Source organism: Phytophthora ramorum (assembly GCF_020800215.1).
Source record: "Phytophthora ramorum isolate Pr-102 chromosome Unknown Phyram_PR-102_s0001, whole genome shotgun sequence".
NCBI lineage: Eukaryota > Oomycota > Peronosporomycetes > Peronosporales > Peronosporaceae > Phytophthora > Phytophthora ramorum.
This window is the reverse complement of record NW_027150647.1, coordinates 4580905-4607053: the sequence shown is the minus strand read 5'-3', so window position 1 is coordinate 4607053 and position 26149 is coordinate 4580905. Positions and strand designations below refer to the sequence as shown.

The 26149-nt window shown below is 53.2% G+C and overlaps 13 protein-coding genes across 13 annotated transcripts; 4 read left to right on the top strand and 9 right to left on the bottom strand.

Annotated features, from left to right (window-relative positions):
* Positions 1-76: 76 nt before the first annotated feature.
* Positions 77-1606, bottom strand: KRP23_1177 (Serine carboxypeptidase-like; the record flags this gene model as incomplete). The annotated part of the gene is made up of 2 exons (XM_067882177.1): positions 77-805; positions 875-1606. 2 exons carry the CDS (start codon positions 1604-1606, stop codon positions 77-79), a joined length of 1461 nt encoding a protein of 486 aa, XP_067751745.1.
* A 756-nt stretch (positions 1607-2362) lies between these two features.
* Positions 2363-3892, bottom strand: KRP23_1176 (Serine carboxypeptidase-like; the record flags this gene model as incomplete). The annotated part of the gene is made up of 1 exon (XM_067882166.1): positions 2363-3892. The coding sequence occupies one exon, from the start codon at positions 3890-3892 to the stop codon at positions 2363-2365; it is 1530 nt and encodes a 509-aa protein (XP_067751744.1).
* An 871-nt stretch (positions 3893-4763) lies between these two features.
* KRP23_1175 (Sideroflexin-1) lies at positions 4764-5756 on the top strand (the record flags this gene model as incomplete). The annotated part of the gene is made up of 1 exon (XM_067882155.1): positions 4764-5756. The coding sequence occupies one exon, from the start codon at positions 4764-4766 to the stop codon at positions 5754-5756; it is 993 nt and encodes a 330-aa protein (XP_067751743.1).
* A 273-nt stretch (positions 5757-6029) lies between these two features.
* KRP23_1174 (Ubiquitin-fold modifier 1) lies at positions 6030-7158 on the bottom strand (the record flags this gene model as incomplete). The annotated part of the gene is made up of 7 exons (XM_067882144.1): positions 6030-6139; positions 6226-6265; positions 6352-6409; positions 6486-6545; positions 6614-6661; positions 6729-6819; positions 6978-7158. The coding sequence occupies 7 exons, from the start codon at positions 7156-7158 to the stop codon at positions 6030-6032; spliced, it is 588 nt and encodes a 195-aa protein (XP_067751742.1).
* Positions 7159-7415: 257 nt separating this feature from the next.
* KRP23_1173 (Carboxypeptidase Y-like protein A) lies at positions 7416-8900 on the bottom strand (the record flags this gene model as incomplete). The annotated part of the gene is made up of 1 exon (XM_067882133.1): positions 7416-8900. The coding sequence occupies one exon, from the start codon at positions 8898-8900 to the stop codon at positions 7416-7418; it is 1485 nt and encodes a 494-aa protein (XP_067751741.1).
* A 328-nt stretch (positions 8901-9228) lies between these two features.
* Positions 9229-10758, top strand: KRP23_1172 (putative serine carboxypeptidase; the record flags this gene model as incomplete). The annotated part of the gene is made up of 1 exon (XM_067882122.1): positions 9229-10758. One exon carries the CDS (start codon positions 9229-9231, stop codon positions 10756-10758), a length of 1530 nt encoding a protein of 509 aa, XP_067751740.1.
* A 144-nt stretch (positions 10759-10902) lies between these two features.
* Positions 10903-12069, bottom strand: KRP23_1171 (2-amino-3-carboxymuconate-6-semialdehyde decarboxylase; the record flags this gene model as incomplete). Its single annotated transcript, XM_067882110.1, has 1 exon — positions 10903-12069. One exon carries the CDS (start codon positions 12067-12069, stop codon positions 10903-10905), a length of 1167 nt encoding a protein of 388 aa, XP_067751739.1.
* An 802-nt stretch (positions 12070-12871) lies between these two features.
* KRP23_1170 (uncharacterized protein) lies at positions 12872-13351 on the top strand (the record flags this gene model as incomplete). The annotated part of the gene is made up of 1 exon (XM_067882099.1): positions 12872-13351. One exon carries the CDS (start codon positions 12872-12874, stop codon positions 13349-13351), a length of 480 nt encoding a protein of 159 aa, XP_067751738.1.
* A 213-nt stretch (positions 13352-13564) lies between these two features.
* KRP23_1169 (Hippocampus abundant transcript-like protein 1) lies at positions 13565-15628 on the bottom strand (the record flags this gene model as incomplete). The annotated part of the gene is made up of 9 exons (XM_067882088.1): positions 13565-13990; positions 14051-14338; positions 14405-14647; positions 14708-14843; positions 14909-15030; positions 15101-15182; positions 15240-15280; positions 15349-15411; positions 15482-15628. The coding sequence occupies 9 exons, from the start codon at positions 15626-15628 to the stop codon at positions 13565-13567; spliced, it is 1548 nt and encodes a 515-aa protein (XP_067751737.1).
* Positions 15629-15772: 144 nt separating this feature from the next.
* On the bottom strand, positions 15773-17896 carry KRP23_1168 (Hippocampus abundant transcript-like protein 1; the record flags this gene model as incomplete). Its single annotated transcript, XM_067882077.1, has 9 exons — positions 15773-16201; positions 16265-16552; positions 16632-16874; positions 16958-17093; positions 17176-17297; positions 17357-17438; positions 17505-17545; positions 17623-17685; positions 17753-17896. The coding sequence occupies 9 exons, from the start codon at positions 17894-17896 to the stop codon at positions 15773-15775; spliced, it is 1548 nt and encodes a 515-aa protein (XP_067751736.1).
* An 80-nt stretch (positions 17897-17976) lies between these two features.
* KRP23_1167 (Metallophosphoesterase domain-containing protein 1) lies at positions 17977-18963 on the bottom strand (the record flags this gene model as incomplete). Its single annotated transcript, XM_067882066.1, has 1 exon — positions 17977-18963. The coding sequence occupies one exon, from the start codon at positions 18961-18963 to the stop codon at positions 17977-17979; it is 987 nt and encodes a 328-aa protein (XP_067751735.1).
* A 3676-nt stretch (positions 18964-22639) lies between these two features.
* KRP23_1166 (Leucine-rich repeat-containing protein 9) lies at positions 22640-24004 on the top strand (the record flags this gene model as incomplete). Its single annotated transcript, XM_067882055.1, has 4 exons — positions 22640-23290; positions 23359-23562; positions 23635-23904; positions 23972-24004. The coding sequence occupies 4 exons, from the start codon at positions 22640-22642 to the stop codon at positions 24002-24004; spliced, it is 1158 nt and encodes a 385-aa protein (XP_067751734.1).
* Positions 24005-25437: 1433 nt separating this feature from the next.
* Positions 25438-26138, bottom strand: KRP23_1165 (40S ribosomal protein S15; the record flags this gene model as incomplete). Its single annotated transcript, XM_067882044.1, has 2 exons — positions 25438-25551; positions 25785-26138. The coding sequence occupies 2 exons, from the start codon at positions 26136-26138 to the stop codon at positions 25438-25440; spliced, it is 468 nt and encodes a 155-aa protein (XP_067751733.1).
* Between the last annotated feature and the right edge of the window lie 11 nt (positions 26139-26149).

Genomic DNA, 26149 nt, shown 5'->3' with positions numbered 1-26149 from the left:
AAATCTGGTCGGAGGAAGTGTGATTGGCAATCAAGATGGACCAGCGCGAAGCACAATCCTTGTCGTTGCGTGTTATCTACGCTAGTGGCTCGTTCTTGAAGAACCTGCTGATGAGGTCCAACGAGGCTGCAGGTTGATGAGTGGGCACCATGTGACCGGCATTGAAAACGCGCACCAGCGCTAAGTTGTCGAAGGACCTCGCGATACCCGCGGTCGTCAGCGCAGCAGTCTTGTTGAGCAGGTCTTGGGCTAGGAAGGGCTTCTCTTTTGCAGCATTGAAAGCTTCTTTGCCATCCCACTCGAGTGCGTCGATCCACGCCTTGTTGCCCGCCCAGTTGCACATGGTGTCGGCATCGCCGACGTAGAGAAGCACACGAATGCCGCCGTTTAACAGATCCGCGACGTAGCCATCAAACGACTGCAAGTAGTCGACGACGAAGTTGTCACTTACTTCGTCGCTTCCACCAACCCAGTCGCGGTCAACGTTAAGATACTTGTGCACTTTGTCTTGAGCGAGGAACTCTTCGATTAGCGGGACGCCGTGGCAAAAGCCGAAGTCCACCCAGTCGCAGCTCTCCCTGATGTCGTACGGGTTGCGGCCGGTCGAATTGGCAGACAGAGGAGAAAGCACGTTCTCAATGCAGAACGAATACGGCTCTCTGCAAGACGTGGAAGTCCGAGTCTGTTGGCATTGAGCAGTTAACTCGGAGCATTTAGCAGCATCCATCCTCAGCTGCTGAGCAGCCGATTCATCCAGCAGCGTGACGTTGTACGAGTTGTCAAGCATGTCCGAGGTGTGCAGGTGCTGTCAAAGAAAAGAAAGCAAGCGGTTATGGTTATCCCAACCTACATCACAATAGGGACAAGTACATACCTGCACAACAGAGTCCGTCCACCCATTGCCGATCGCGATTCCTTGTAGGTTGATGCTCTTTACCTCTGACAGAGAGTCGTCCTTCTTGTTCTGCTCCCAGATGTAGTGCGCTGCGCCAGGAACGTAGTGTCCCGCGTAGCTCTCCCCCGTCAAGAAGAACTCTCGACCCTCAAACTCCGGGTGCTTCTCCATGAACCCTTGCAGGAACCAGTACAGGTTCTCGCCCACGTCTGCTTCATTGTAGTCGTGGTCACCTCCAGAACTGTACGAGAAGCCCACACTAGTCGGCTGATCCAGCCAAATCATGTTGGCCTCGTGCGTCCACGCGTATGGATGCACTTTCGTCGTCAGGTCCGGTTGGATCCGGCACGGTCCGTTCTCTTTGAAGAGCGCGAGCATACTCGACCCTCCAGGGCCGCCCGTCAACCAGATCACCAATGGAGCTGTGCTCGCATTGTGCTTCGCCTCGAAGAACCAGTAGAAGTAGTGGTCGTCCACCTTGTTGGACAGTTTGATGTATCCGGCCTCGTTCTTCGTGTCGCCACAGATGGAATCGGCCGCAGCCTCATGGGCATCGAAAAACAGCCACCAAACACTCAATCCAGACAGTATCACGGCCGCCACAACGCTCAAGATGATCAGGCAGCGTTTGATCTTGAGTTTGTTGCTGGTGGAGCCATAGATGGCTTGCACGGCTGGCAGCAGCAGCGTCTTCTCATTCAACCGTGCCATCGTGGAGCCGATTCGGAAATGTATCATGCTTACGAACCATTTGGAAATTTCGAGATAAATCGCCTTTAAAGCTGGCATTTTGAATTTCGTATCTAAACAAAATTCTAAAATACTCAAGTATCTTTTACGCGGTAGAAGATGAAATAACACTCTTATTTGCCTGCTTTTTACAAGAGCTATCCATAATATACGAATTGAAAAATTGAGGCAATATTGCCACCAAAATGTACCCCGATTTTGAGAGCTTGGAAATAGAGATCCTTTTTTTCAGCTGGCCATCATGCATCGAGCGAGTATTGCACGTTTCGAAGCAACCAGCACAAGCCACACGTCGTTCCGTAGGTGTGCTTCAATCGCGATTCGTATCTAGGTTCGTAAGCATCTTTTCGTTTGGCGCCGTCTCAAATGTCCACGCCAATATTTGGCTCGCTTAGAAAAACTTAGCTCTGGATTCATGTAAGACGGAGCGGCGTTGCTACGCCCCCGCTCCACTTGGTCGCTCAGGCAGGACCCAAAACTGGCAGATGATACCCAGTGTCCTCGGTGTTCTGCTGTCGATGTCGGGAGATGACTCGAAAATACTATCGTAGCCACAGTAAAACAACCGATGCGAGTCCGTTTCGATTGGAGAGTATGGTGCGTCGACGCTAACAAGCGGCGTCGATTCCTGCATGCTTTTCAGAAGTCAGTACAGGACCACTACATAGTGCTTCAAGCGAACTGATACGACATCCCATGTTACTCTCCACAACACACTCATACAACGGTCGGGAGGATCAAAGCCTGATCCTGGTAGAACTTATTGATCATCTCGAGCGCAACGGCGGGCTGGTCTTGCGGCACCATGTGTCCCGCGTTGAACACGCGAATGAATGTGAGCTGTCCTGATGAAATCACCGACCCCGCAGCCTCGCCGTCCACGACCATGTCATGCGCCTTTGCAGCGTTGAAGCTCGAGGTACCGCTCCATTCCAGAGCCTGGAGCCACGCCAGATTGCCAGACCAATTGCACTCGAGGTCGGCATCGCCTGCGTAGATCAACACACGTACTCCGTCGTCTAGGAGTTCGGCTACGAACGAACTGGTCGACATCATCACGTCGAACGAGTCAGCGAAGGCATAATTTACTTCGACGTTGCACATTTGCCAGTCGCCGACATGCTTGTCCACGTGAAGAAACCTCCGCAGGTTTGGCGAGTTGAGGTACGGCGCAATAAAGTCGTTGGCGATGCACTGGATGATGTCGGTGTCACTTGTTTCGCACGGCTGACGGATGTCGTACGGGTTGCGCTTGGCAGTCATGAAGACACTGTTGACATTTTCTTCGCAGAACAAGTCGGCATCAGGGCACAGCGACGGCTGTATCTGACACGCCTCCATCTTCTGACCGCAAAGTAGTGCGTTTTCTTTGAGAGCAGCTAGCTCGTCTGATCCAACCAGCGAGATGTTGTACGCGTTCGTGGCCATGTCGATAAAGTGTGGGTTCTGGATCACGGGGTTTGTACAGCCGTTTCCAATTGAAATGCCTTGGAGATTGATATGCATCACCTCCTGAAGTCTGCGGCGATTTTGCTGCGCGATAAACTGTGCAGCTGCAGGGACATAGTGTCCACCGTAGCTCTCGCCGGAGATGAAGAACTCGCGGCCTTGCAATTCTGGATGACGCTCAAGGAACCCTTGCAGAAACCAGTACAGATTTTCAGCGACGTTGTCTTCATTGTTGTCAGCATCCTTCGGATCGGGACCGTACGAGAAGCCTACATTCGTGGGCTGGTCTACCCACACGACGTTCGCCTCATTGGTCCACGAATACGGGTTGTTCTCGGTCGACAAATCTGGTCGAACGTGACAAGGTCCGTTCTCCGTCAGCAGTGCCAGCATACTCGATCCTCCAGGTCCACCAGTCAACCATAGCACCAATGGGGCTGTCTCTGGACTGCTGCGAGCCTCAAAGTACCAAAAGAAATAGTGGTCGTCCACCTTGTTGGGCAGCTTGATATATCCCGAGTCCTGTTTCGTGCTTCCGCAGAAATGGTCTTCTTGGACTCCGTTGAATGTGGTGACTCGAATAGGCTTTGCTTGCATCTTGCCAAGTGGTGCGTTAGGCACCGCTCCACGCCACAGACTCACGCCGAGCAGCAGACAAACGGCCCCGATCAGCGCGAACGGCGGAACTGGCAGCTTATGGACCCGAGCGTAGCTCCTGACGGACGAGTCCGACTCGAAACTATCTCGCTGTGGGCCAATCGGTTGGCCATTCAGTAGCGGCGTGATTTCCGACGTCATGGTAAAGTTGATGGTGCGTTCGAGGGCGCAAATGCAGGAATGAGGCTGCGATAGGACTGCGGTACGGACCGTCACGAACTCGGTGGTGCTTCAGATCGCGAACGTTGCCTTTTACCATCATTCTTGGCTCGCAATGTCATTCTTGGCTCGTCCTGGATAAAAGGTCCAGAACAGCTTCAACAACGACGCGATTAAAGCAGTCCCGCGTCGTCGGAATCCGACTTGGATTGGCAGCAGCGGTGAGGCATGTGCATTCATTCAGATGAGGCTGTCAGCTCCGTCCATTGAGTCTTCGTGGTGCTGTCCGGGCTGTAAACAATTGGGCCTTCCTGGGCCTCGTAGGCCTGTGTCATCACCAGTGCACAGAGCTTGAAGATAGAAAGGTGAGGTCGAGCAACTGAGTACAGGCGATCTTTCTGCAGCGAGCTCCATCACAGTCTCGACGCAGTGCTGCAAAAAGACCATGGCAGCTATTATACTAGCCGGTCATGGAATCCACCAAATCGCAGGTGCCTTCGTGCTGTGCGTTCGATCTTCGCGCGAGACGGAGAGATCTGCACTGCCGCTCGACAGCCAGTCGCTGCAGTTCAACGTGTTGAACCTGTCGACTCCGTATCCATGTCCTGGACTATGTATCCACCTGCTATCTCGTATATATGCAGTTTAAGTGCACACACCAAACCTCTTTCACTACCACAATTGACTTCTATAATTCGATAACCTATCCAACCGCCTTGAACCTCTGCATTGCGCAATCGGTTAAAACTGGCGTGGGTAATCCCATTCTGCATCCAATCAGGCATCGAGTGGAGGGGCAACGCCTCCTCAGTACAGTATCGGAGCTCCTCGCCGCACGTCGCCGCCTTCTGCCATGTCTTCCAACCTCGTGAACCTGGACGCGCCCCGCTGGGACCAGAGCACGTACGCGGGCCGCGCGAGGCACTTCCTGGCCACCACGAACCCGCTCAATGTGCTGGCCAGCGACGCCGAGCTGGATGCCGCCAAGCAGCTCGTGGAGGAGTACAAGGCCGGTCAACACCCGAGCATGGGCGAGGACGATATCTGGCGCGCCAAGCAGCTCGTGGACAGCGCCTTCCACCCGGACACGGGCGAGAAGAACTTCCTGGCCGGGCGCATGGCCTTCCAGGTGCCCGGCAATATGGTCATCACCGGCTGCATGATGACCTTCTACCGCTCCACGCCCGCCGTCGTCTTCTGGCAGTTCATGAACCAGACCTTCAACTCCATCGTCAACTACACCAACCGCAACGCCAGCACGGGCGTGAGCCAGGAGCAGCTGCTGCAGGCCTACGCGGCGGCCACCACGGCCTCCGTGGCCACGGCGCTGGGGCTCAACCGGTGGGTGTCCAAGCGCCCCAAGCTCAGCAACGGAATCGTGGGCCGCCTCGTGCCCCTCGTGGCTGTAGCCGCTGCCAACTGCGTCAACATCCCGCTCATGCGCCAGCGCGAGCTGCTCGGCGGCATTGAAGTGGAGACTGATGACGGACAGAAGGTCGGCAAGAGCAAGCGCGCCGCCGTGGAGGCCGTGGCGCAGGTGGTGCCCTCGCGCGTCCTCATGGCTGCGCCCGCCATGTTCATCCCGCCCGTCATCATGAACAGCCTCGAGAAGCGCCCGCTTTTCCGCAACAACAAGGCGGTGAACGCCCTCACCATGGTGGGCCTCACCGGTGTGTGCTTGAGCGTCTCGACGCCGCTGTGCTGCGCGCTCTTCCCGCAGCGCAGCTCCATGGCTGTGTCGTCGCTCGAACCTGAGCTGCAGGAGACTGTCCGTCAGCGCACGTTCAAGCAGCACTCGGCCAACGCGGACCCGATCACGCACGTCTTTTACAACAAGGGTCTCTAAAAGCAGGGCCAGAATTTTAAAAGCAGCGCAGGTGCTGGAGTCTATCTCACGGGCCACGTATCGTGCCCCTAGAGCGTATATTCGAGGACCAGCATCCGCCTACGCAGAATACAATACGTAGTATACCAATACAACCGCTCGATAGCATACTCTCCACCTCTTGGTCTCTTCTTGAATCGACATTCGGCTAAAACTGAGCGCGTAAAGTATTGAACGGGCCATATCAATCTCCTTGCGTCCTCCTCACAGGCAACTAAAAGCGTTCTGAGGCATTCAGCACGCGCTGCAGCCTCCAACGCGGTCTCGCGGGATCAGACGCAGCTCCGAGCCGTGCTTCAGGAACACGTTGCCAGCGCTCTGCGACGGGTTGATGCCGATGCCATCTGCACAAAATTCAGCAGCACACGAGGATTATCATCAAAGTGTCAGTCATTTCAAAGCAGCTTCTAAGCTCTCTGCAGTACTGTACCGTTGGTGATAATGGCGCTGGTGGCCGCCGGCACGTGGAACTGCAGCAAAGACGCCAAAATAGTCATAACTTCGTCAATATTGCGCCATTTCACGTCGCTTTTGAGCAATTTTGCAGTGCATTTACCTCCTCAGCGACATACTTGAGCACCGCCGTGAACGGGGCTTGCTCCGGGACGTTCACACTGATGAAAGCAATAGAAATAGAGTGAGAACTGAAGAGTGGGGACGAAAAGAGCAGGTTGGAGACGCTAAACGCACACGCGGTACGGCAGCTTGGGGTCCGACGTGAGCGTGACCTTGAACGTGACTTTAGCGGCCCTGTACTCGCGCAACAACCAGCATCAGACGAGAACGACAGCTGCAAAGAGCGACTCGATGCCACGTACATTATCAATTGAGTTTCTTCGCAGGAACGGAATGGTAGGGGGAACAGGCTATTCGAAAGGAACTATGACACAGCATAAAAAGCACCAAGTGCCTGGCACTTCAAGATGGACTAACTTTGGTTCCTGGATAATGGCCTGCCGCTCGTACTGCACAACATGTGTGACTTTAGCTACGTGTGATAGTGTGTTGTTCTTGATCACGATATCTGCAACATCATTCTCGTCGTCGAGACTCTATGTCTCCGCAACCCGAGCTCGACTGGACTTGAAGCCTTCGTAGTTCTACGCCGTGCATGGTAGAAATGGTGTCTCGAATTGCTTCCACTGCTCTTGTACAAGTAGTATCAATTTGAAGGTTGAGCACCCCGCAGTCGCCACACAGCTGGAGTTCGCATGACGTGGATGATAATCGCCAGCATCAGAGCTCCTCCCAGCCAGAGCATGAATCTGCGCGTCCACCGCCCTTCCGATTGCGTCTTGCGGTTGTGCCGGTGCAGGTGGCGGTCATGTGACCTCAGTGGTGTGCTTTCATTCACGGCTGCCATGCTTGCTTGGCGGCGTTTCCAGAAATGGCCCTCGCACAATCCCCACCCCCCCCACACACAAGCCTAAACAAAAAATTCGGCGGGGCCTTCAACCTGAGACTGTATCCGTTGAATGACCAGTTCCGCAGCGTTGTAGTTTCTGAACCGAGATGAATGAGGACATGCATCAGATACAGCGTGGTTGAGAGACAAAAAAGTTGACTTTGGCTCCTATTTGGTTGACGTTTGTCTCTACGGGGAGCAGTTCAGTGTCATCTTCAGAACGCTTGGTTGTTGAGGAACTTGTTGAGCATGTCGAGTGCCACGGCCGGCTGGTCCTGCGGCACCATGTGACCCGAGTTGAACACGCGAAGGAACGTGAACTGGTTGTTGAACGACCGCGCAACACCTCCATTCGTGCCGTCCGCTGTGACGAACGCATTTTCGGGCGCCGAATTGAATCCGTCCTTGCCCTTCCAGTCAAGAGCCAACGTCCACGCCTGGTTGCCGTACCAGTTGCACATGAGGTCGGCGTCACCCGCGTAAATCAGCACACGGATGTCGTCGTTCAGCAAGTCAGCCACGTACGTGTTGAACGGCTTGGCCATGTCAGCCGTCATATAGAAATCCACGTTCACCTGCATGTTGCACTCTTGCCAGGCACCCACACGCTTCGAGTCCACGCCGAGCGACTCACGGACGTTCGGGGCGTCAAGGTACTTCGAGACGTACGACATGTCGTAGCACTTGGTTGGGTCATCCATTCTGTCACACGGCATGCGGATGTCGTACGGGTTGCGATTGGCAGACAGGAGCGGCATGAACAGCTTCTCGGTGCAAAACTCGGTGCCGTCAAAGCACGCTGTAATGTTCTGCGGGCAGTGCTCGAGGATCTTGCCACATACGGGAGCCTCTGCTTTCATCTCTTCCAGCTGAGCTTCGTCCACGAGTCGGATATCGTACGCGTTCTTCTCCGCCATGTCGATGTAGTGAGGTAGCTGGATAGCAGCTTGGGTAATGCCATTGCCAATAGCAATGCCCTTCAAGTTGATGAAGGCCGACGTGCCAACATTCACTTTGTTCTTCCTCCACACATAGTGCGCCGCCACAGGCACGTAGTGTCCCCCGTAACTCTCACCCGTGATGTAGAAGTCACGGCCCGTCAGCTCCGGGTGCTTCTCGAAGAAACCTTGCAGGAAGTAATAGATGTTCTCGCCCACGTTGTCCTCACCGCTGTCCGCGTCCTGCTCGTCTCCATACGTGAAGCCCACCGTCGTGGGCTGGTCCAGCCACACGACGTTGCTCTCGTTCGTCCACGAGTACGGGTTGAGTTTCGTGGACAGGTCGGGCTGCACGTGGCACGGTCCGTTCTCGGTGAGCAGCGCCATCATACTGGAGCATCCTGGCCCTCCCGTGAGCCAAAGCACGAGTGGGTCGGTGCTGGGCTGGCTGCGGGACTCGAAGTACCAGTAGAAGTAGTGGTCGTCGACCTTGTTGGGCAGTTTGACGTACCCGGAGTCCTGCGTGGTGAGACCGCAGAAAACCTCGTCATCTCCAGTCCCCGCAGCGACCGGAATACCTTCCGCAACAGCATCCTGCTTCTTGAAGAAAAGCGGCTCCCCGACGTATACCACGAGGAGGCAGGCGCCAATAAGCGACAGCACAACAATCAGAGCACGACGGACGTTGCGATTGCGCGTCTCCTGTCGCTCATAGTACTGGAGACTGGGGTCCAGCGTCAACGGGGTCGTCTCGGATGCCATCGTGTGCTCTCGACGGCCGCAAACTCGAAGTGATGAGTGTGTCAAAGGCCACGACCAAAGGATACCGAAAAACCAGCCCGTAACGGTTTTCATATCATAGTAAACCCAAGTACGGCGTCTCGAATTGATTGCAGACTCAGCTGCGCGCTTGCCAATCAAAAGCACCAGCCGTTGCACAAATGCGTCCACCTGAAGAGGACGGTCTCCCCAGCAATGCCTCCCCATTTCTCTTGCACATTACTCCGGCGCTTGTGGCCTGTTCCCGACGATGGGACGAACTTTCCAACTCATTTTACGCACTGCACGCAGACTGTGAAGTCCCGAGGTCATGGCGTCCGAGACGACCCCGTTGCGACTGCGCTCCACGTCGCTGCAGTACAACCTGCGCATCTGGAGGCGTGAGGAAGCGCGCAAGAGAGACCTCAAACGTGGCGGCGTCTTCATCCTCGCGCTATGCACCATCAGTCTTATGGTCATGTACGTGGCTGGACCGCTGGTGGAGAGCGGGGAGAGCGACGGTGCTGAACCTCAAGTGCAGACGCATGCAGCGACCGAAGGCATTCCGGTCGCTGCGGGAACTGGAGATGGCGAGGTCTTCTGCGGTCTCACCGCGCAGGACTCCGGGTACGTCAAACTGCCCAACAAGGTCGACGACCACTACTTCTACTGGTACTTCGAGTCCCGCAGCCAGCCCAGCACCGACCCACTCGTGCTTTGGCTCACGGGAGGGCCAGGATGCTCCAGTATGATGGCGCTGCTCACCGAGAACGGACCGTGCCACGTGCAGCCCGACCTGTCCACGAAACTCAACCCGTACTCGTGGACGAACGAGAGCAACGTCGTGTGGCTGGACCAGCCCACGACGGTGGGCTTCACGTATGGAGACGAGCAGGACGCGGACAGCGGTGAGGACAACGTGGGCGAGAACATCTATTACTTCCTGCAAGGTTTCTTCGAGAAGCACCCGGAACTGGCGGGCCGTGACTTCTACATCACGGGTGAGAGCTACGGCGGACACTACGTGCCTGTGGCGGCGCACTATGTGTGGAAGAAAAACAAAGTGAATGTTGGCACGTCAGCCTTCATCAACCTGAAGGGCATCGCTATCGGAAACGGACTTACCCAGGCTGCTATTCAGATGCCTCACTACATCGACATGGCGATTGAGAACGCGTACAACATTTCGCTCGTCGGCATGAAGCAGCTGGACGACATGAAGACGGCAGTGCCAACGTGCATTTCTCTATTGGAGCAGTGCCCGCAGAACGTCACGGCATGCGTGGATGGTGAGAGCTTTTGCATGGAGAAACTTTTCGAGCCGCTGTTGTCGAGTGGCCGTAACCCGTACGACATTCGTCTGTCTTGCAAAGACCCGAACGACGACACGAGTTGCTATGACATGTCGTACGTTTCCAAGTACTTGGATGCTCCGAATGTGCGCGCAGTGCTGGGAGTGGACTCGAAGCGTGTGGGCGCCTGGCAGGAGTGCAACTCGCAGGTGTACGAAGCATTCGACAAGACTGCTGACCCGGCCAAACCATACAACTCGTATGTGGCTGAGCTGCTGAATAGCGGTGTGCGCGTGCTTATCTACGCGGGTGATGCCGATCTCGTGTGCAACTGGTACGGCAACGAGGCTTGGACCCGCGCACTGCAGTGGAAGGACCGGGACGGGTTTAACGCGGCGCCCGAGACAGCTTTCTTCACGACTAACGGCACCAACGCGGGTGTGGTGCGGTCGTTCAACAACCAGTTCACATTTCTGCGCGTGTTCAACTCGGGTCACATGGTTCCGCAAGACCAGCCAGCGGTGGCGCTCGAGATGCTCAACAAGTTCCTGAAGAACGAGGCCTTCTGATAACTTTGTAGAGCACATTAAAGAGAGCATCTGCTTGTGTAGATAGACGCCGCATTGTCAAATAGTGCTTCCACCTTGTAACTCTCGTGTTGGCTTCGCTTAAGCTTCAAGCAGTTCCAGCTCTCAGCAACTCGTCCTACACTCTTAGATCGCCAGCAACCTCTTGGCGTTATCACGTAGCATAGCGCTTTGCACTTCGGTGCTCATGTTGGCCATGATCTCGTAGTTGGACAGCGTAGACCGCCAGTCAAGAGCACTCAAGTCCTCAGGCTCCACTCCTTCGACCGTCTTGTCCTTCGCAGGCGGGAAGAACGGATGATCCGTGCCGAAGACGATTTTGTCCGACCCGACAAAGTCGATCAGGCACTGCAGCGCTGGCTCATGATATGCCACAGCATCGTAGTAGAACCTCTTGAGGTAGACACTCGGTGCATGCTGCAGATTCTGCGCGACGGCAGCATCGTGGTCCACGCAGCTATCCAATCTCCCCGCTAGAAACGGTAGCGCACCTCCGGAATGAGCAAGTAGAAGTCTCAGCGTGTCCGGCACTTGGTCCAAAAGCCCCGACAGCACCAGTTGCGACACCGCCACAGTCGTCTCGAACGTGAAGCCCAACGCCAAGAACAGCGCGTGGCCGTACTTGCCATAGTGTTCATTCCCCACTCCGTAGTGCGGATGCAGGAAGATGGTCAAGCCTGCCCGATCCATCTCCCTGTAAAACTCGAGCATGTCCGGGTCGTCCAGTCCCTTCCCATTGAGCCCCGCCGTGCTGAGAATCACTCCTCGGACATGGGGCAGCTCACTCGCCACGCGCTGTATTTCCTGCACTGCTGTCGTGGCATCTTGCGGCACGACGCCAAAGGCCAGGAACCGCCCGCCCGAGCCTTGACACAGCGTCTCCATGTCGTCGTTCAGTAGCGTGGCCTGTCGGGTCTGCTCTTCCAGTGGCAGGAAGTCCAGCCACGGATTGGCCAGACTCAGCACGGACGTGCGGATCCCGTGGCGATCCATGTACCGGATCTTGGCGGTCGCGTCCCAGTACTCGCCGCCAATGGGGCGACCGGCGCTGATGCCTGCAGCGTTGGAACCGGTTGACTGCTGCTGCTGTGCCTCCAATTGCAGTTGCTCCGCGGGGAGGATGATGAGTCGCTCACCGCCGATCCCGGGACGCACGAAAGGGACGTCCTTTCGACTGCGGAGGATTTCCATGTAGCGAGGCAGATACACATGCGTGTGCAGGTCCACGGCGTCCAGATCGCGGACGCTGGCTTTGCCCTGACTGGCGACGAGTTTGCTGAGAGCTCGGGACATGGTGTTGGACGTGGGACGGAAACAGGAATGAGGACGGAAGAGCTTTTGAGAGTGGTGTTCGGGCAAGTATCCGCTGGAATGCACCAATCACTGTCCATCACGACCGAAGTTGAAGTGGACCATGTGCACCGAGGGGTGTGAAGAAGGTCACGTGTTGGAGCACGCTGGGTGTGTCCGTGGAAGTGGTGGCATGGGTTTTGTATTAGTTGGGGATGTGGGTAAGACGATGACTCAAGACTCGGGTCTCAAGTGCATGGCCACACTGTCGTGCGTGGGAGTTCCCGAGTGGAATCACAACTGGGGTTTCCTTGTTGCAGCGCCGTGGATGGACTCGTACATTGTAGCGAAGATGAAGGATTCGTCTACTGTCGTTAAACGACTTACTTCGGCGGCATCGAAGTTGCCCACGCACTTCAACTTCGGGTCCTCGCATGGGCAAGATCATGACGAGGCTTTGGCGCAGATTGACGACTGTATGTGCTGTATTTGGGGTAGTGCACTCCAAGCTCCAGTAAACGCAAGCTGCCATAGACAAGCTCGCGTGCGCCAAAGTGGCCAAGATGCTCATTCGCTGAACGCGCGGCGTGCCTATTAACTTGACCGCCGCCAGATTGCCGAAGCTGACAGCGTCCCCCGCTGCGGAGGAGCTGCAGCTGCGAGTGACTTGAGCGTGTCATTTTTGCGTCTACGCCTTGGTACGCACGCCTCCCACTTCGAGTTGGTCCCCGGGGGCGAGTCTCGATCACTCTGCGATTTGCAGCGTCGCGCCGATCTCTCAACTTTCGCGCTTCACGACACCGACATGGCACCTCGGGCCTCCGCTGATATGTTCACTGCAACTCGAGAGCCTGCTATGGGACAGCACCACCTGCACGGAATGCTGCTCACATGGGACTCCAATCTGCTTGCAGCATTCATCGACGCAGCCAACACCGAAGTTCCAGTCGAGTTTCCCAATCTGGATCAACCAACCTGGCTGACTGAGCAACGGGGACGTCTCACCGCACAAGGCTTCGTCGAGGACACCATGACGTACCTCGCACAGTCAGCAGGGGGCTACCACGACACGACCTTGTCCCCGTTGACTCCAATGCAGTCGAGCCACCTGTCCAGAACCATGGGGCAGATTGAAATGCACCCGTTCATCCAAGCTTGCGCCAGAAAGCTGCCCGAAGGCAGGTGTCTTATCTCGGGGACGATCTTCTTCCAAGACCCCGTCACGGACGGCGTCCCAACGAACCTTCCCAGCCCACCGTCACCACACCGACAGATCTTCATCTAGCTGGCAAGAGATTCCGACCAAGACAAGCGATCAATTCACGTAGTCGAAGTAGTATAGTCAGCCAACTGCATGCCTTGAGAACTGAAAAACTGTCAGCAAAATAGCTGCATTTCTTGAGAACCGAAAAATACGCATAGGAACAACGGAGCTCTCTCGAATAAAAACGTAATGCTTACATGTATGTAGAACACGGTTCCCAATCGAGTGGCACTTTTACACTTCAGTGTGGACGTGTGCTGCCGTTGAGCTACTCCCCAGCAATGGTTCGGCAAGGAAGTTTTCGTCGTCCAGCGTTCCAGTAGCATACACCACATCCTTGTATCCATCACCGTCCTCCGTTTCATCGTCGTCGTCATCGGTCTCAAAGTACATGGAAGTCGGTGATTCGCCGTACGTGGGTGAAAGCAGCGGAGCCGGAGCAGCGACGCTTTTGGTCGGTGGGGAAGTCCTACCGACTGGTAGCGACAGCGCCACACCAATTCCAACGAAAAAAACGAGCGAAGCTACCACGTATGGAAACGCTTGCGACCAGACAGACTGCCGCCTCATGGAAGCATACAAGGAAGCGAAGATAAGAGGACCGATCGCTTCAAATACCGATCGAGCTCCATAAATCGCGCCTTGCAGACGCCCTTGCTCCTGTTGGAAACATCTCTAATGAGTGATCGCCTTCGTACAAATTCAGCACAGAAGTTTTACCTTGTCGGAGGCGTTGATAGACTTGAGCGCCGAGATGGCTGGGAAGGACAGATCGCTAATGCAGCCAGGTATGCTCATCGCGTAGATCAGCCATTTGTGCGGGTAATAAGCTGAGGCGGCGAACCCACCCATACCCATCATGCTGGCAGTCAAGGCGATAACAATCACGCCTTTCTCCTTAAAGCATCGCACCAGCGGCTTGAGCAGCAAAGCCTGTCCTAAGACAGCCAAGATACCTCCGAGCAGCATCAGGTTGCCGAAGTCTTTCACATTGAACCCCACAATAGTCTACACGGTAGCAAGGCACGAGTGTAAGTAGTTTGGCAAATGGCCACCAAACTGCTAGAGACTTACATTGAGGTAAAACGATTGGATCTGGAAAATGCCGTTCATGACGAAACTTGTCAGCGCGATCAAGCACGTAAGCCGCATAAATAACTGGTTACGGAAGAGAATCGCCATCGAGCTGATGGGGTTCTCCACTACCCATCTCGCCTTGCTCATGCGCGTTCGCGGGGGGAGCGTCTCGGGCAAAATGAAGCTTGCCCACAGCACGCGAGTAACGAACAGGCCCGCAGCAATTTGAAGAATGTGCTCCTGAACAGAAATCACGTGTGAGAAGCTGAGAAAACGCTTGTGCAACAACTTATGACGAACCCGCGAGAAGAATGGTGCAACGAAAGCACTTGTGCAATAGCCAACGGAGAGGCTAGCAAAGAGAAGGCCGAAGGCAGCAGCCCGATCCTCAGGAGCAACGACATCAGCCACCGCGGCACTCATAACGCCCGCCGTCCTAAACCAAAGCTAGCCTTCAGGAACACAACAATACTTCCTGAAGAGACTACATTTTCTACGTACCCAAAGCCTGAGTCAACCAGCCTCAGCGCAAAGTACGGAGTGATGGATCCTTGTGGTTGCATGAAGTACATGACCGAGAACGGGACACCGACCCTCATGACTTGGCTCATCACTAGAAAAGGCTACAATCATCGAGCAAGGACAGGATCAGATCATCTTGCGTCACTTTTCAGTCTCTCCTTCACGACGAACCTTGCGTCCATACACGTCAGAAGCTTGTCCAAGCATTGGCGACAAGACGAGGTTGCCCACACACCCTCCAGCCGAGAAAATGCTGCCAAGTATTGTCAGAAATTGAGGTCAAGTTGCACTTTGCATTGGCACTCCATACCTGGAGACCCATGCAGCCTGCCTCGATCCAGCAGTGCAGGCCTGGCGCGTAATATACCAACGTCAGTATATCCCACCCCGACCTGAATCTATTGCGATTGTTGCAGTACCTCGTCGTGCGGATTGGCCCCGCAGTCAATAGGCGAGCCATCTCGCTGTAATCTGGCAAAATACTGGCAAGTAGAACATTTCAAGTGGTTATTTTGCTGTACGAGGATAATTTACGGACTGCGAACTGCGGACCTCCGTCATGACGATGGACAGGATGGGGCTCATGATGCCGAACGCCCCGGCGGTTAGTAGCTGGAGCCCTACAATTGCACCCACTGAATACGAATCGCTTCGCTGTCGCTGCGACTTGCGGGGCGCTGGGGAGGTGTCGATCTCCATTTCGCTGGACGGATACTCAGCTGAGAAAATGAAATTCCGTCAAACATAATCTTTACGACCAGCGGAATACTTACAAAAAGCAAGTGAATTGAAAAGGGGTACATCAGCCAAGTGACAATCTATTTGGATGCAAATGCTGCACAATTACACGTCGGCGTGGACGTGAGTTGGTGATGAATTGCTTCCCAGCAAAGGTTCGGCTAGGAATTGATCATCGTCGAGCACTGAGCTGCTAGCGTAGATCATTCCATCGTCTGCTTCTATGTCTTCTTTGTCGTCGTCATCGGTCTCAAAGTACATGGAGGATGAGGATGGCGATTCACCACACTTCGGTGACGGCAATGGAGCTGGGACGGCAGCGATTTTACTTGGTGATGAAATTCCCATGACTGGTAGTGATAGACCCACTGCGACCCCAACAAAGTAGATGCAAGCAGCGACGATGAAGGGGAGAGCTTGAGACCAAACTGATTGTCGCGTCATGGAAGCATACAGCGAAGAGAAGACGACGGGGCCCAATGCGTCGAAAACGGATCGAGCACCATAAATGGCACCTTGCAGGCGCCCTTGTTCCTGCGATAATCAAGTTCAGCGTTACAATTGTTCACAGAGTTAGAGAGGAGAATACTGACGCACCTTTTCCGACACGTTGATAGACTTGAGAGCTGAAATTGCGGGGAAAGATAGATCACAAAAGGTTCCAGGTAGATTGGCAGCGTAGGCTACCCATTTGTGTGGGTAGAATGCAGTTCCAGCAAGGCCGCACATTTTCACGAAGCAGGCGAGCAATGCTATGATGATCACGCCCTTCTCCTTGAAGCAGCCCACCAGTGGTTTGAGCAGTAGTCCTTGTCCTAGCAACGATAGGACACCTCCAAGCAGCATCAGGTTGCCAAAATCTTTCACGTCGAAGCCCACAATAGTCTACAAGGCATTGCAACGTGCATACAAGCCGTTTACGTTAGTCCAGAACACGACTCGGCGTACCATGCATGGTACTTACATTCAAGTAAAACGCTTGGATTTGGAAAACTCCGGTCTTGGCGAAACTTGTCAGCGCAATTATGCACGTCAACCGCATGAACAACTTGTTGCGAAAGAGGATTGACATAGCACTAACAGGGGTCTCCACTACCCATCGAGTTTTGTTCGCATGCTCTCGAATAGGCAGTGTTTCAGGCAAGACAAACATTGCCCACAGAACTCGTGCCACGAAGAGAACTGCAGTGATTTGCAAGATATGCTCCTAACGCATGAATGCAGAGCAAATAGCGTTAGAGGATATTGTGGTGTTCTTGACGTGGCACCGACACAGCAGCAAATACTAACTCGAGAAAAGAATGGTGCGATGAATGCACTCATACAATACCCAACAGAGATGCTAGCAAAAAGAATCCCAAATGCTGCTGCTCGATTCCCTGGAGAGACAATATCAGCGACAGCAGCACTCATGACTCCAGCAGTCCTATAGCCAAACCAATGATCATTAGTTGCCAACAACAGTGTGTTTGCTTGGCCAGTGACAAGCTGCAAACGCAGCAACTTACCCAAACCCATAGTCAATCATTCTCAGCACTAAGTAAGGAATAATCGATCCTCCTGGTTGCATGAAGTACATTATGGAGAATGGCGTGCCAACCCTCGCCAGCTGGCTAAGCACAAGAAATGGCTAGAAATAACAGCGTAAGCCCTTCAGACCATGCCAGCTCCTTTTCGTCACCAACTAACCTTGCGTCCATAGACATCAGAAGCTTGGCCGAGCATCGGGGCCAGGATGAAGTTGAATACGGACCCCAACGACGCGAAAAGGCTGTCACAAGAAATTCGCAAGTTAGGGCAGTTTCTCATCTGTTTTCAAGGCAATAGTGTTCGGTACCTGTACAACCACGCAGCCTCCCTCGATCCTTGAGTGCATGCCTAGCAGCAACAAGCAAAAATGCATATAAATGCTTCATCCGACAACAATTGCAAAGTACGTAGAGACGTAGCAATACCTCGTCATGTGGATGCGCCCCACAGTCAATGGGCAAGCCATCTCGATGCAGCCTGGCAAAGTACTAATTCAATACGCTCAAGATAAGTTGATAATCTCACTAGGCAATTGACACATGAGTGTATCAGCACCTCTGTCATGACGATGGAGATGATGGGACTCATGAAGCCGAACGCCGCCTCCGTGAGGAACTGGAGCCCGACGATTGTGCCGAATCTGCATGAGAGGCCTCCCTTCCGCTGCGGCTTGCAGGGCGACGTGCTGGAGCTGTCCATTGCCTGCAGATATTGAGGGTCGCGGGAAATGAGACCAATCCCGTCGAATCTGATCCGAAAGTATACAAATCTCAAGTGACTTAGCATTTGATGGGGATGTCGAACACTACGGGCGCGTGGCGAGGTTTTGCCAGTAAAGTGTTGCTGGCGGCGTTGACGAAGACGGTTTTGCCCACGCGAGAGGTTCCATAGGCTTCGTGGATGTGGCCGAAGACGTGGAAACGGGGTCGGATGCGAGACATGGTCTCCTTCAGCAGCGCCTCGCTGCCCACGTGCAGTCCCGTGAACGTGGCGTCCAGGATACCGTGAGGAGGACCATGCGTCACCAAGACGTCCACGTCGGCTGGAACTTTACTCCAGTGCTGCAGATCGGCAAAGCCTCGAGCCACATTGAACGCCCCCGCTCGTCCCGGGATGGGGGGCGTCATGGGCGACCCGTAGATCTTGACGCCGTCAATCACGACCGAGCGGTTCTCCAAATACGTGCAGTTGGTGAGCAGCGCTCTGGAAGCGCTGGGGTCGTTGTACTCTGTGTGGCGGAACGCCTTGTCCCAGTGCTGGTCGTACTCCACCGCGTCCATACAGACGTCGTGGTTGCCTGCAATCACGACCTTGTGCTTGTGCGGCAGCGCGCCCAGCCAGTTGTTGAAGTCGCGGACCTCGTTGTGCGTCCCTCGGTTCGTAAAGTCTCCGCAGTGCAGCAGCACGTCGCCCTCGGGGACGTTCCGGAGGTTCCGGTGCTTGGCGTGCGTGTCGGAGATGCACACGACTCGCAGTGTCCCCTTCTGCTGCGGTTCAGTGGACAGAGAGGCCATTACACCGTCCGAATTGCGCAGGTAGACGCTGCTCCAGCCCAAGACACCCACGCCGTTCCGGTGCAGCCAACGGAGTCCCAAAACCAGCAGCAGAACACTCACGACACCGACGACGAATGCGCCATAGAGGTGATAGAGCAGCACCAGTCCTAGCACAAGCAACGCAACGAAAGCAGCGGCCACAACCACCACGATCTGCTCGGGTGACGCGTCGTGGGGAATGCGCTTGAGCACGTGGTTGGTGATGGACATCGCTGCAGGTTTGTAGCTTGGGATTCTAGGATGGAGAGACTTGATGTCACTCATTCCGAAACAGTGACTGCAACTTGCAGTCCGAAACGGACAGTTCTTGTTGTCTTTATGGCGTCGAGTGACTCGAGTTCGCTGCCGCCCATTGCGGCGCCTCCGCCGCGTCTGCCCTCGGCCTAAAAAGCATCGACCAACCAGCAAACAGATTCTGCGGGGTGCCAGCTCGACTTCAGGCAGTCCACCAGCTTCCACTGAGGACGACCAACTGCCAGAGAGCGATGCAATCCAGGCACAGGCAATAGCGGAGTCCTGCCAACAGCGGAGACGCGCTGTCGGTCTTGCAACAGGAGAAAATGGAGATTTTCGTCGCGTCTCCGGACCTTGAGCTGCTGTGCAGGGAAAACGGGCTCTCGGCAGCGCAATTTGCTCGAAATAGTGAGACCGTGACATCCCTGGACTTGTTTCTGGGGTTTTGGGCGTCCATGAAGAGCGTTATGCACTTTCCGGCGTTGAAAGAGCTCTCAATTATCAATCAGCCAACGATCTGTGAGCTTGAAGGACTTAACAAGTGCGTCAATCTGGAGAAGCTGTGTATTACGGAGTGTGGACTGACGCGGATTGCTAACTTGGGGGAGTGTACGAAGTTGAAGCAACTGAATCTGAGCTCAAACAAGATCCGACGGCTTGAAAACTTGGATGCGCTCGTGAATTTGGAGAAACTGTGGGTGAACCAGAACCAGTTGGAGAGACTCGACGGGCTTTGGAGGCTGACGAGCTTGACGCAGCTGTGGGCTTGCAGAAATCGAATCGAGCGCATTGACACAGCACTCAACTGCTGTGTAAATCTTGTCGAATTGAACCTCGCAGACAATCGACTGTCGAATTTCAAAGGGTTGCTATCACTTACGAATTTGGATCAACTTTCGATTCTTGTGCTGAGCGACCCCCATTTTGGTGACAATCCTGTGTGTAGGCTGTGTAATTACCAAACGTATTTGATGTGCCAGCTTCCTCGTTTGAGTTTTCTGGATGCTGTGGAGCTTTCGGCCCGTAACAAGCAAATAGCTGAGGCGACGATGATCAAGAAGAAAATGTACTATAACATGCGAATTAAGACAATTAAGCGTGACGTACATGGCCGAGTCCGGCACGCCGATACCATCCGCAACCATGCTGAGCATCATATGGAAATGAGCGTGTCCGCTTTGGTGCGTCATAAGAAAGAGATCGAGCGCTTTTTGATCGAGAGTAGTTCTGAAAAGAAAGAAATTGTGGAGTCGTCTTCAAAAGTATCGCAAGATATGCTGGACAGGACTAGAGAAGAAGCTGGAGTGCGTAAAAGCTTGTTTGCGAGATCGCTACTCTGCAGTATACCGTATGAACCAAGACTTTGACCGACTAAGAACAAGTTTGAGGTGCACGTCTGAAATGAATATTGCACGTCTGATGCTAGAACTGGAGACTGGTGGTAACATTCGGCTTGAGGACGGCAAGCCGACGGATGCATGGTTTGGTTCCTGTGTGGAGCTTGTGCGCTCACGATTATTTCTGCCTGAATTACAAAAGTTTGGCATCACTGACATTCGAATCAACCGCGTTACAAGAATAAACAACAGGTATTTGCGAAATCGTTTCCAGGCTCGGATGGAAGAAGTACTCATAGCTCCCGATAGAAAGGTGAAAGACAACGTGTCGAAGAAAGGAGTGACAGTCCCCAGCGATGATAATGATAGGAGACCGAGAAGTTGAAAAGGTACGCGAACGGAATTCTGGTGCTCAGCAAGAGAAGGATAATCAGCCTCGCCCTGGGTCAACTCTCGAGACTTCGATGGAGTATCTATTCTATACTCAATCAGCACTGCTCGAAGATCAACAGCTGCGTAGTCCTGCAGACACTGAGCAATTATTTATCGCGGAAAACGGCTTTCGTGGATTCTCGGGCCTTGGAACGACTGACTTTGGCGCTGCCATTAAACTCTCCAATTCTATCGCACTACTAGATGTTTCACGTGTCACCGCAACGCTTGCTGCTAAGGGTCAACAAGTTCAATGCAATGCAAAGGCCCAGCCACCTCAGAAGCAAACGACGCAGCAGGGGTTGACTCAAGACATGAAGAGAGCATTGGAACTTGCGTCATCTGGTGACTGGGATCTACCCTGTGGCTTGCTTCTTGTGGCAAAGGTGTTCCCAGGATACACAAAATGCATCAGCAACGCAGACGTTGCTCTTGCAAAAGCAACATCCAGCTCGGCTCTTGGGAAAGCTCAAGATTTCACGGGGGTTCAAAGTCTGCAAGTGATGCATGGAGGTGCTGCAGCTATAACTGCAGGTGGGGAAGCAGCAGCAAACAAGCAAAAACTCTATTATGTGTTTGATAGTGCTTTGGTTCTTCCTGAGTACTTTGTGGAGTATCAGTACACAATGGATAGTGCTGTCCTTAGTTCGTCGCGTGTGAGTAGTCCTTCGTCAGTCTCGATTCGCTCAGCAATATCACCTCGTTCGGTGCATTGTAACGACGAAGATGCAATCAATCTTGGTATCGCCGCTAAGCAAGTGGATGACTTCGAGCGCAAGTATCGTATTCGCCGCTCCCAAAGTCCACAGCCCCCTGAAAGCAGCATACATTCGAGTGATGAAGGCATCGTGCGCTTACTTCAAATGGAGCCTCTTTTGCCTGGATCTATCGCCTTAAGCGAGTCAGCTACCATGCCGCATGTACGTCTGCAGATGGCCGCTGCAAGTCGCATTAAATACTTAAGCTTGCTTGGGTGTGAGTTAGAGGCGATACCGGACGTGTCGCCCTTGAAAGATCATCTCGAAGTGCTAATTCTAAGCTACAACAAGATTCAAGGACTCTGCAGCAACCTGGATAGTCTTTCTAACCTGCATGCCCTGGACTTGTCCTATAACCATATTTCACGTTTGGGACACCTCGAGCATCTTTACAGCTTGGAGACACTGGAAATTACACACAACTTGATTCGGTCGTTTGATGATGTGGAGTTCATTGGACAAGCACTGGGGAAACGTGCATTAAAGCAGCTTGATCTTCGGAAAAACGGTATTTGCGATTCTAAGCGTTACAGATTCCATGTGCTTCAATATTTACCGGACCTTGCACAGCTCGATCAACAAACTGTATCGCAAGAAGAAATAATCGCGGCTCAACGGCTAATTACTCAGCTATCACCATCAAAAATATGGGCGGCTCATTGCCAAAAGACTCGATGCACTCTTTCACTATCTGCACGTGAAGCCGAAAAGTCTCAGTCGAACGACCACCATCCAGAGTCCGATGATGAGGGAGATAGTAGCTTATCCTCGCCTAAAGCTGAATGGGGTGCAGTTGAAGAACTCGTTCTGAATCATGAATTGCTTGGATCAATCGAGGGCTTGGGCAAGGCTGTGAACCTGCGTGTAGTTTCCTTTTCAGACAACGCCATCAAGAGGATTGATGGTTTGCAAGCATGCACAAGGCTTGAAGAGCTGTGTTTGGATGGTAACGAAATCACTCGTATCGAAAATTTGGAGCAGCTTTGTTTTTTAAAGAAGCTCCATCTTGGTCGCAATCGGCTGACTTCTATTCAACATCTTGACTCTCTTGAAAATCTCATTCAGCTGTCGTTAGAAGAGAATCAGATCTCAAGCTTAAGAGGTATCGGGTCCGCGCTCAAACTGATGGAGCTCTACTTGGGTAACAACCAGATCGAAAGCTTAAAAGAGATCCAGCACTTGAAATCGCTACCAAAGCTTACCATCCTCGATTTGTCAGGCAACGAAATCACACGACAGCCTGACTATCGCCTCTACAGTGTGTATTACCTGCGCCGTGTCAAAGTCCTAGACGGTGTAAGCGTTTCTACTCAAGATCAAAGCAACGCGAAGCAAAAGTACAGCGGAAAGTTAACGTATGAGCTCATTCTGGAAAAGTGTGGAGGTGGCGGAAGCGACACACTGAGCGGGTCTGGAGGGGAATCCCATCTCAGTCGCATTCTCGATATGGACATATCTTCGTGCCGAATTCGTGAAATCGGGCGAATTCCTGGTGATGTATTCTCAAATGTTCGAGAGATCAACCTCGAAAACAACCAGATCAGTGATATATCGGGCTTGGAAGCACTACCCAGACTGAAGATCCTAAACCTCAACCGCAATCGAATTGAGAGGCTTATGCCTTCGAACGCGTCAGCAGATTATACTCTGCCGGACTCCTGCGACGATGGAGGCAAGGGAATTCTGGCCTGCCTAAATCTCGAGCAATTGCATTTGGCATATAACCAAATCACGGACATGACGACACTGGGGCTACAGTTCTTAGATTCACTGAAGGTATTTGATTCAGACTGCGGCTTGTAGTTATTAGAACCTAACGTTGTGTTACTGGATGCGTGCCCAAGGTCCTTCATTTGCAAGGCAATGCGATTGTGTATCTCGCTGGATTAGAATGCAACACTGAGCTTGTGGACGTCCGTCTGGACAAGAATCGCATTCGACAGCTAGAGCCACACTCAACTGTGGCGTTGCGACAGCTCAAGCTCCTCAACCTTGAAGACAATGGACTCAAGTCTCTGTCCAATTTCAACAATATGCTTAGCCTAGAGGTCAACTTTCTCTGATGTATTGGCTCTAAGTTCTAGGTATAACTAACCACCAGTTTTTGCTGCTGTTTGTAGACTCTTGAGCTATCCAACAACCGTCTCACTGATGTAGAGGAGGTGGAGAAGCTGGCTGCACTACCATCGATGATAGACTTGCGGATGAACAACAACCCTCTGACGAAGAAGCATCTTTATCGACAGCATCTGTTGTACAAACTCAATTCACTGAAGGTTTTAGACGGCAAAGATGTTTACAGTGACGAAAAAGAACGCATCGACATTCTATTTCTTCATGAGCGTGTTGCCGCTGCTGCATCTGGAGGATCCCTGGTCGTTCCAGAGCGGGTAATGGAAAATCGTACAGTATACCCCACTCAACTCGTCTTGACACCTTCGAGTATTCCAACCAAAGGCGTATCGTCCGTGGCAATTCCTCAAGCTCTAGGACTCCCGTACACGGAGGTGCTGACTGGTTCACTGCTTCGAAAGACTCCCACCACTCCACTATCTCACGGACCAGTACCGACACCACCGTCTGCACCATCGTTTCCACTACCGGAGCATGAAGTGGATATTTCAATCGCGATCGCTCCGTCCAACACGACCACACGCTCCTTGTTGGCACCTGCACAAAACTCTTATCGAAACCTAACGTCTTTGGGAAGTCAGTCCAGTTGGCAAGTTGGAACGTCCAGCCCAAGCGGAAATGTTTCGGGTTTGCTCCCTTCATCTATGACCACCGTTGCGTCAGCTCTCGGTGCGAATCTAGCCAAAAATGCCAATGAACAGCATTACGTTGGAAGCAGTTTGCGAAGGCGAATATCAAGCGTGCACTATGACCAACAACAGCAAACTGGTGAGTGCACGCGTTCTTTGCTAAGTTTTACCGTGATTGACGAAACTCTTTAGCCTCTCCTTCGTTCCAGGTAAACGGTCATTTCGGCGGGACTCCCGATACTAAACTTCCAGTTGGCATCGTGTCATCTCAAGCAGTTGTTCGAGGTCCCGCTGCAGCGATAAGAAGAGGTACGTGCGAGAATTGCTTGTGCGTCGAGAACTGCGCCTCTTCTAACAAGTCGGCCGTGAATTCTCTAGCTGGCTTCAACATGCAGCCTACATCAACCGAAACACAGCCTAGGTCAACTCGACCAGTGTCAAACCACGGACTCCCGGCTAGCAGTATTCCTACCAGCGACGCTGGCAGGAGCTTTTCCGGGTATGTGGTAACGTTCGGCAATCAAAAACGATACACCAGCTACCCAGTTTCGCAGCAAGAGGCAACAATCCCCTACCTCTCGACAAAACTCCAACAAACACGGAGAAGCAGCGAAAGGCGATAACGCACACTGCAAACATAGCAAAAATGTATACTATCAACAGTGTATTATTGATTCACAGATCTACTCAGCATGTATTTACTCTTGTTTGTTTGCCTCAGAAGGATCAATTGGAATTATAAAAAGTTTTCATCAATCTTGATCAGGAGAGAACTGATCATCATCGGCAAACAAACAAGAAATACACAACATCCACTATACTCACAAAACTACCTGCAAGCTGGACTCGAGGCGCGGGTGCAGCTGGGAATGGATGGAGTGCCTCAGACTGACGTGCAAATTATCAGAAAGAATATTTATCCACCATTGAATCGTTGGACTTTGCGAGTTTGCTTCACTGGCAACTCCATCCCCCATGTGCGCCCGTCGTCTTCCGTCCAGCTTGGTCTACAAGGGCAGAAGACAAAGGTAAACTCACATCACCACCATCAGTTCTTCCAAGTTAGAAGAGTGTATTACAATGGCTCAACCCCAAAGGGAGCAGCAGCAAGACACCAAAAGAGGCGTCCTTCCGCATGCAGTGCGACTCGCTTCACACGCTCTACTTGAGCGGGATGAAACGGGCAGCGCTCGTGGCACCGATACCGGGGCGACCGTGGGTCACCGGCTTGTACGTGATGGCGAACTCACCAAGGTAGTGGCCAATCATCTCCGGCTGTCATAAACGAACACGATCATACGTTAGCCGTCACACCACCACCGCTTATTCTCATATCGGTCATAATAAAATATGAAAATCTCTCTGGGTCGCCCCATACACAGAACGTCGTCAAGGGGATGGCAGCCGGGTGTGCCAATGTCATACCAAGTATGACAAGTAGCACACCGCTCTTCGAGTTGTAAGCCGCAGTCATCCCCCGAGAGCCGCGATTGGTTCTGGAAACATACCTTGATTTCAATGCCGTTGAACTCCTTGCCGTTGTACACGCCGACCACCGAGCCGATCATCTCGGGCACGATGATCATGTTACGCAGGTGGGTCTTGATTCCCTCGGGGCGCTCCATGGGCTTGGCAGCAGCCTTGGCCTTACGCAGGCGCTTGATGAGGGCCATCGGCTTGCGCTTGAGGCCGCGCGAGAAGCGACGGCGGGCGCGGGCGTTCACCAGGTCCATGAGCTCCTCATGGTTCAGGTCCAGGAGCTTGTCCAGGTCCACGCCACGGTAGCTGAACTTGCGGAACGCACGCTTCTTGCGCAGGGCAGCGAGCTCCAGGTTCTTCTCTTCCACGGATAGGTCAGCCATTGTTTCCAGTA